The sequence below is a fragment of the Mizuhopecten yessoensis genome, unplaced genomic scaffold, assembly GCF_002113885.1.
Source record: "Mizuhopecten yessoensis strain PY_sf001 unplaced genomic scaffold, ASM211388v2 scaffold3949, whole genome shotgun sequence".
Classification (NCBI taxonomy): Eukaryota; Metazoa; Mollusca; class Bivalvia; order Pectinida; family Pectinidae; genus Mizuhopecten; species Mizuhopecten yessoensis.
In genome coordinates, this window is record NW_018405300.1 from 270,785 (window position 1) to 280,619 (window position 9,835).

The window sequence follows — 9,835 nt, forward strand, 5'->3', positions numbered from 1 at the left end:
GGACCCCAACGATCGCGTAGAAGAGGGTTAGGTATTGGTAGAGACAGATGGACCCCAACGATCGCTTGGAAGGGGACTAGGTATTGGTAGAGACAGATGGGCCCCAACGATCGCGTAGAAGAGGGTTAGGTATTGGTAGAGACAGATGGACCCCAACGATCGCGGAGAAGGGGACTAGGGATTGGTAGAGACAGATGGACCCCAACGATCGCGTAGAAGAGGGCTAGGAATTGGAAGAGACAGATGGACCCCAACGATCGCGTAGAAGGGGGCGAGGTATTGGTAGAGACAGATGGACCCCAACGATCGCGTAGAAGAGGGCTAGGAATTGGAAGAGACAGATGGACCCCAACGATCGCGTAGAAGAGGGCTAGGAATTGGAAGAGACAGATGGACCCCAACGATCGCGTAGAAGAGGGCTAGGAATTGGAAGAGACAGATGGACCCCAACGATCGCGTAGAAGGGGGCGAGGTATTGGTAGAGACAGATGGACCCCAACGATCGCGTAGAAGGGGGCGAGGTATTGGTAGAGACAGATGGACCCCAACGATCGCTTGGAAGGGGACTAGGTATTGGTAGAGACAGATGGGCCCCAACGATCGCGTAGAAGAGGGTTAGGTATTGGTAGAGACAGATGGACCCCAACGATCGCGTAGAAGAGGGCTAGGAATTGGAAGAGACAGATGGACCCCAACGATCGCGTAGAAGAGGGCTAGGAATTGGAAGAGACAGATGGACCCCAACGATCGCGTAGAAGAGGGCTAGGAATTGGAAGAGACAGATGGACCCCAACGATCGCGTAGAAGAGGGCTAGGAATTGGAAGAGACAGATGGACCCCAACGATCGCGTAGAAGGGGGCTAGGTATTGGTAGTCTTGGGATTCTTTATAGATAGCTCCGAAGGATTTCAAACGAACATTGATGTTTGTTTGTTAGCATTTCGTTGGAGGTGTAAAGAAACACCTTTAAAAAATAAACATGATTCTCTTCATTGTCATATGGTGACTTGGTTTATTTCAATTTTTGGGATTAAACTATATTATAATGTCATTCAGCATGCTATATACAAAACTATTTGATTACGTGAATTCAGTAGTTTTCGTAATCAAATAAATAATTTAATGGAAAAGGGAAAAGAAAGCTTTTAATTTAATTTTAATTAAAATGATTATTTGATTTTACCGGATTCATAATTTGCAATATAATTCATTTTAAAGCATATCATTCGTTGGTTTCAACATTTTAGGAAGCATGCAAAACAGATCGTCTTAAGAAGTATGCAAATTAACGTATTTAAAATGAGATTACTCACATATTCTGATTTCTGATTAAATCTTAAATAAAAATAGTTCCTCATGCATAAATGTCATATTTGTTATCAAAATAATAGTTGGAATTCTAGTTGAAATGTATTTTGCACGATGATGGTAGCATTGTGTAATAAGTTTATTACACAAAAGGAAACTAGGACTTTTGTAAGCGCACATTCCACACCGACATCAGTGTCGTCAATACGATTACATTCACAATCAAATGAATTGTCAAACAAGTGTCTCCGATCTTAGCATCCTCTACACATACATTGTTGTATTTATTGTGTTTTGATTACCTTTGGTTTTCCGTAGGGATTGACCCTAACTTTGTAGAGGAATGATGTTAACCTTTTCTTCATGTCAGGTTCCCATCTTAACATCGGAAATCCCTGAGAAAATTTTCAGAAGTTCCAAGTTGTATGTGAATATGGAAGTATTGCTTTCTACCAAAATGTTCATTTGTACGATCTATATAAAAAAAAAAAATGAAAAATTGATCAATCCTGAACCACACATAGGACAATGTGCCATATGTTTTGTTACTTTTAATCCAAAAACTACAAATGTGTAATTTGCATCAGCTTTTTTCAACTTCATCTACTGGTCGTGTTTGAACGTTTTTCTTTTATGTTACGGAATATCAAGAGGGTACGAGGTTAACGTGTTATTTCCTCGCAGGTTCGAGGAAGGAAAATGCATTCCCTCCTCGTGTTATTTTAAGAGACGAGGAGAAGGGATCAATCTTTATCAGCATGTCGTAATGAGAAATTGAAGTGGCAACTAACCCTTTTACTAACTATTTAAAAATGAGGAAAAGGTATTCTGGAAGCTTCCGAAGTTCAACAAAAGTGAGAGAGAAAAAATCTGATAATATCTATGCGGTTTTAAACAAACCTTGTGGATCTACCAATAAATATTTCACGACTCTCCGTTGCGCTCCATTTTCTTTGTGATTTACTAAAAGAAAAGTCTCGCTTAAAATGAAAAAGTTGGTTCTCAGGTGTATGTTATACGAAGGCCATTCAATAAATGATGTCACTAGTGTAAGGAATCACATTGATTTCTCTATTACAATCCTTTAAAGGATCCATCTTTAGCAGAAACGCACTTTCGTAATCGCGCTATCCATGACGTAAATGCTGTGCGGTAGTCTTTCCTTGGTAAACTGGTGAGACACTCGAAGACCGCACTGCTCAGAGCACTCCTAAAGGCAACCCGTTTCCCAGAGAGCATTACTTTAGTAAAGGAAACAGGGAGAAGTCCCAAGTGACTAAGATCAGGTGAATAGGATTGGTGGTCGATCTGTTATACTTTCTCTTGTTTCTAAAACACCTGTGCAATTTCGCTTTTGTGAGAAGAAGCATTGTCGTAAATTAGCTGGATGCCATTCAACCCTTTACTTTAACGCTTTTTCATCAGACATGTTTGACAGACCTCAGTACATTGTCTCTGTAAAACTTTAATGGTTTTGCAGTCTGCCTAGGCGCTAACCAATTGTATTACCCGTTTGTACGGTGGCTGTGCAGTGACAGAATTTATTGAAAGGCCCTTGCATGAAAGGAAAAAATACTTTTAAGCGCGACCAAGAGTCGTCAGAGTTAAAAGTAATGTTTCTTTAGTTTTTGCGCAAAGCCATCAAGTGAAAAATGTATATAGATCTTCTGAGCGTCCAGCCAGGTTTGGGTAAACATATACGTAAAAGACTGCTAATGTCGAATCCCCTCACCTGTAGAAGGCTCTGTGTCTTCTGTTCGATCTACTGTCATCATTAAATCCCTTGGGACATTTATATTTCCTTTGGTCGCCTACGTGCTCTTCCTTTGCAGTAGTGACTCCCTCGGCAACCATCTTCATTATGTCCTTAGGTGTTGCGAGGACATACTGCTGCGGACAATAACTTTGGGACACGCTATGTATTTTAGAGTAGACAAAACATACAAATGTACAATCCATTTACTTGGATCATAACTCATAACAATCATAACTGAGACCAATCAAATGAGCTTACATATGCAAGACATAACATAGATAATAAGTGAGCGTAACCCACGAGTGTCGAGCATTTATAAACTTTGTATTTTATTACACATCAGTACAAAAACAGTCGTTTTAACTAGTGAGAAATATGGGTATCCCAGTGCTCGGTCACAGGTTGCTCTCCGTTGCTATTGTCTCAACAATTGCCAAATAAAGCTTAAGTTAATCATAATCTATTCACACTAACCAACCCCGTTCAACTGTTCTCTCCCCTATCTCATACTTTGTTGTTCTGGAAAACAGTGTACGACATCAGATTGTATTTAATTATTTAAATTTGACCTCATTCTTTTTTATATCAGACATTTGCTCTGTTTTTCAGATTCCGCCAGGGTTTCATCCGAGTGTTTTGTTGTTGTCCCTGTTTACCTTGTAAGCGCGCGCGGAACACGATACGTCACGGGCGGACACTATTTCCCGCCGGACAATACACAACGACCGAAAAGTACGACAGGAATGGGTCCATGATGCACACGATGACAGAATATGTGGATGACCACAACAGTGCAGTGACGAGGAAAGACAAGAAGGGCAGGCGGGACAGCGATGATTACCTGTAAAGACATGATCACTCGGCATTTGTGTTGTTTTCAGAAGAATGCCAAACTCTATTTGAATTGCCCAGCATAAACTGGCCTGTGCTTTACTTAGGCAAGCGAATGTATAAGTGGCAACTTTGCTTCAAATAAAAGTGTTTTGTACATGGATGTAGGCCAAACGTCTTATAAGATTTCACCTGATTTTTTGAATTTTGATTAAACAATTCTAAAAATGAACGTAAAGTGGCATTAATACATGTGTAATGAGACATCCCCGTTAAGCGGAGGCATATTCCCATAAAGTGATGACAGAAAGACGTGTTAAACTCGTCATGTTGGAAGAAATGTGCTCTCAATGCACTGGCATTTTGTTTTGTTTTGTGATGTAATAGTAGAGGGATATACTTCTCATTGATGGCGGAGCGAATGCTCGTGATGTGAGGGCGAAAGGATATGCCCATTCGGTGATTGCTGAAGGTTTTCATCACGTGATGGCAGGACTCGGCTCTGACAGAGCTGTACTTAATATGGTGATGGGGGATTTGTTGCTGCGCAGTACAGAACTATACAGTCGAACTGATGGTTACCACACGTGGTAGTCGCAAATTCTAAAAGACATGAGACACTATATATAAGTTTCTCCTGACGTTATATAAATATTACATTAAATGAAGATAAACAAGGAGCGATGATTTATATAAGTTCCCTTCCAGGACACTTAAGGAGAACACAATATTTTGAAGCTGGAGGTTCGCGTTTGTTATCACGTGTATTTTAATATGTTGGAAAGACATGTTCATATTTATATGCTACATGTTTATTTTGTTAGTATGAATATCCACGGGTATGATCACCTTTTATCGTGATCGATTAGATAAGAAATGGATATTTTCCTATACCATCCGTCTCCCGTAGAGATGCATGTAGAATGTTTCTCATCGGTAGGAAATCTACCTTGACCTTTTAAACGTTACGTGTTGTATTGATTTATGTATTTTGCATATTTTAGCCTTGTAATATTCCCGTTTATACATAATTTGTGCAGAACATGTTTATCAGTTCCTTCTCGTGGCTACCTGGTCAAAACCCTGATACCTGCTATTGATATCGACCAAGGCTTGCTTGTTCCGCATCCCTTGTCAAAGTGTTCAATTGCATCATTCCCGCCATCCGACTTTGTGTGTCCGACCATGCTTTACGAAGCCTTTGAAGCCTCGATGAGGTTTTGTATCAAAATTAATTCGCCTATGTCATGGATCCTCATAGTAAATTGATATATATGCGAAAACTTGCATGATTCAAAATGGAATTTTTATATTGGATTTTGTACACTTCATCCCTCATTGGGTTTCATAGATTAGCTTCAAGCGATATACGAACCTAGACCCATTGCCGGCATGGCGTAAAAGATATATCACACATAAGATCGAAGACTCTGTGAGAGCGTGAATGGCGTACGATACGCGATGCTTGACAACATGGCGTAAATTGTATTATAAAAAATCTGACACTTCGTAAATGTAAGGCGTATATGTACAATTTGTCAATGTTAAACGTCACCATTTTGCAATCCAACAGAATTGTGATAGGATATTATCTACTTTAATTACTTATATGGATGTGTGCACATTGTATTTAAGTGCATAGATTTGTATTTATATTGTATTGGATATTTAGAAAGCTATATACAGACACTGCTATAACTTAAAACTATCTTTTTAACGCGAAAACTGTTAAAATTGTACATGTAGAATAGGTATGAAGATAGATATGTTTCCGGTTTTTTCTGTGGAGATCATTTTATAATTTTGATTTGAATTATGAAATAAGCTCGTAAAATATGGCTATTGTTTGTGAGAATAGCTCATTGATCAGCATTCGATTATGTAAGCATATTCTTACTGTACAACACTTGCGTGCTGTTTTGTTTATAAACTGTTTTACGTCGACAGCTTACTGTAGTTCAATTTGATACGCAGAGGAGTATAGTGGGTTAGCATATTTATTGCCTGAAGAATCTCCCCTGCCTATTTGCGCTCTCAATTATAAGCCATATACAATGAATGTGAACCTTAAACAAGTGTATTGTAATACATTTATCTCACTTACAAAAAAAGAAACTACTTGCGTTTATTCTTTATTTTGTCCATTTTCCTGGCGGAGAACTATAATTCAATGTTTTCGTTCTGTTTCACTCACATAAATATCAATCATTATAAAGCTGATCCCAAATTTGCAAACAATAAACACATCGGTCATGATTACTAAATTTTCCAAAATGTAGTTAGTGTTGTATTTATGGAGAACGTTTTGTTATTCCAAACATAACCATACATATACTATTGCTTCCATCATAGTCTTCATCGACTCGCTGTAGAATTATGTATTTCTCATACTGAACATTGGTTTCTATATAATCAACCACGCAACATGGTTTGTTAAGCTATTTCTTTGTTTGTATATAATGACCGTTCGCTATATGTATAAACATGTATATAATCATTCGTTTACTGTATAAGGAAAAGGCGCGTGACCATTATAATTGACTATGTGTGAAAGGAACAGTGCATTTATTTATTACATTATGAAAAATTATAAATCATGTAATATAAGATTATTTATTGTTATTCAAGATTGTTTTTTATGTTAGTTAATATTGTTTATTATATTCATTGTATATTAATCGTACAGTATACCATTTGTCAGTTTTTATTACATCACATTAGTAAATATTTGTGTATAAGGTACATTGTTTGCCATACATTTGTTGATTGACAAATAGCATTGCTCCCAATAGTATATTTTGTGTTTATAAGGTAAATTGTTCATTATCACGTACATGCGCATACAAAGCATTGTTCATTATTCCTTAGAATGATACACTTGTAAAAAGAAAACCAGTGATAATATAATACATTATTACCCCTTTGAGAAAAATCTAGGAATCTGATTGGTTAAAAACTACAGTGTACCAAACCGCATTCGTAAATCTCAGGGGGTATACGAAAATCTCAAGGGGTATACGGTCATGTCACGTGATTTTCAGCAGTAATACGGTGGAATCACGTGATTTTACAAGGGGTATACGGGTCACGTGTCTTTGTATCTTGCGGCCGGGCATCGGGAGACAACTCGCATTCGTCGTCTGCTTCGCTGTTTACAAAATGGCAAAACGTTTCGCTTCGCTTACTGATGAGAAATACTCGCCAAAAGGGCTAACTATGTGCCACACAACACACAAAAGTCGAACAGACGAGCGGCAAACATGCTGAGGGCGTAGTATTTAAAAGAAAAGAATCAGGAAGAACAGTTCGAGGAATTTGATAAAACGAAACTAAATGAGGTACTGTGCCTGTTATTTTTCTTTGTTTTTATTACAAAAGGCTCAAAGGGGTAATAAATTCGTTACACGGATTTTTGGCAGGGTATACGGGATGGTATGACCCTACAGGATTTCGTATTTCCTTCGGCCGATGTGTAACTAATATTATTTGGTTACGAGGAATATTGTTCATTACAATCAATTACTAGAATGTGTAATTCGTGTAAACGGAAAGTTCCATCGGTATACTATTAATTGTTTGTACATAAAGAAAGTTTCCGGAACAAACGTAGCTTAGGCTTATGTCACATTCGGTAGATGTTCTACGTATAAGAAGCACCCACGAGTTACGTTACAGTATATTTAGTACTCCTTACTGTATTAAAAATAGTCTCAATCGTACAAAAAGCGGTCAATCGCTGCAGTTAATATCGTATCCGGGATGTGTCGTGACCGTTGCAATATGTATACGGGATATGTTGACGTTTTTGCTTACTCTATTCGTATTTGGGACGTTACCCCTTCAATAACATAATTGGCATCTTCATGTTCATTTTTCACTACTCGTTGAAAAGGTAAGAATTGTAGTGTATCAACTCAATTATTACGATCAGTCTTGCTTGCTGTCCTTATTGTTCCGTAGTTCGTCCTACTCTACAATAAACTGTGATTCGCTTGCTCTGTGTTAAAGACTTATGTATTGTTTCAGTCTCTGATCTCGTGGGATCCCGCGGACCCGTGGAAGTGTTGATAAAGAGTTTCTTATCCTTGGGGTCACGTTTAAGAGGAGTTAACCAGTAATCTACCGTTAGGAATCTTGTTCATATGGAAATATACTCTGACCTACCTCGGGGATTCCTAGGTAGTAAGCAGTTGCCTTCAAAGGAGAATCTCCTTAATGTTTAAATTAACAGCAATCCCTACCTAACATTGAGAATATATGTGTTATGATAGTTATACACTGGAATGACTAAATATATAAATAGGAAAACTTGTAACAGGAAATCTTTCCATTTAGTTTGAATAGAGACTTTGCACTTAGATCTTCGTTATCAGAGTAAGTATGAAAGTATGCAGACTGCATAACAGTGTAATTAGGGGAATAGAACTTGTTTGAAGAGAAGTAAGACGGATAAGGATGGTTAAATCGTTAAAATCCGTGAAGTAGTCTTTAGTCGGATTATTGTTCTATTTATAATCATCCAGCAAAACAAGTCACGTTATACGTTTTCTGACGCTAACGCCATATAAATTTTCCCCAAAATTAGGTTATCTGCTGATGAGCCCATATGTACATTCGCTAAAGGAAGCGTCTACATTGCGTCTTGATTTTTAAATATAGAGTAAAATTGGTCGACGACTGACTCCGGACAATTACATCTAAACTCAATAAGTTTTACTTACTCTCCTTATAGAAACATATTCTGCAGCGAATAAAAACAATTATCTTACAACAAATTCAAGCAATTATCATACATGATAGTGATCATTTTTTATTTTATCTTACAACAAACATTTGCTGGAGTAAAACGGTCACACATGTAACAACGTCAATTGAAGATTGAATACCTACGTCCTATTTATACAGATATAGCTAGACATCGATATACCTACATCTAGTGAAATTGGGTCTTTGAGGGATGATTTAGGGTTAATTTCCGTGATAGGCCTTATCTAAACGCTATTTAAACTCACACGCCTTTTTATTCTGGACTGTCAACATTACAGAAAGTTAGAATATGATGAAACATGAATGTATTTCAAATGTAGCACTGTAAGTATTTATTTGAATCGTATGCTTGACTTACATTGCTCTTGGTAGTGTTAGAAAATACTAATTGTATATTACGGAAGTTAAATTATAACAAGGTCTACTCTTTCTATATAATAGATGCTTCTTTGAAAATATTCAAACGGCATGCAACCGATAATTAAGGAATGTGCACTTTGCATAAATCCACGAAGCGGTTTATGCAAAAAAAGTGCACAATTTTTGTTTCCGTTATATACCGTATTTACCAAAACGTAATCTTGGGCATTCTTTATAATTTAATTTAAAAAAGGTAGACAAACACGTTGTAAATGCACAGTTAAAGATTTATTTTATTGTGAGATGTAACAGAAAGGTGTAAACAAACAACAACGTCAATGTATATCTACAGGCGGGAGTTCGATATAACAGAAAGGTGTAAACTAAGAACAAGGTCAAAGTATATATACAGACGGGAGGGGGATGTAACAGAAAGGGGTACACTCACAACAACGTCAAAGTATATATACAGACGGGAGTTTGATGTAACAAAAAGGTGTAAACTAACAACAACGTCAAAGTATATATACAGACGGGAGTGTGATGTAACAGAAAGGTGTATATACAGACGGGAGTGTGATGTAACAGAAAGTTGTACACTCACAACAACGTCAATGTTTATATACAGACGGGAGTGTGATGTAACAGAAAGGTGTACACTAACAACAACGTCAATGTATATATACAGACGGAAGTGTGATGTAACAGAAAAGTGTAAACTAACAACAACGTCAATGTATATATACAGGTGGGAGTGTGATGTAACAAAAAGGTGTACACTCACAACAACGTCAATGTATATATACAGACGGG

General features: G+C 37.4%; 1 protein-coding gene across 1 annotated transcript in view; it reads left to right on the forward strand.

Moving 5' to 3' along the window:
• LOC110448213 (tachykinin-like peptides receptor 99D) overlaps positions 1 to 6,530 on the forward strand; it is a 127,666-nt gene extending 121,136 nt beyond the window's left edge. The window contains exon 5 of the mRNA XM_021494342.1: positions 3,674 to 6,530. Coding sequence (XP_021350017.1) covers positions 3,674 to 3,911 — 238 coding nt within the window. The 3' untranslated portion in view covers positions 3,912 to 6,530. The remainder of the gene's footprint in view (positions 1 to 3,673) is intronic.
• Positions 6,531 to 9,835: the final 3,305 nt, after the last annotated feature.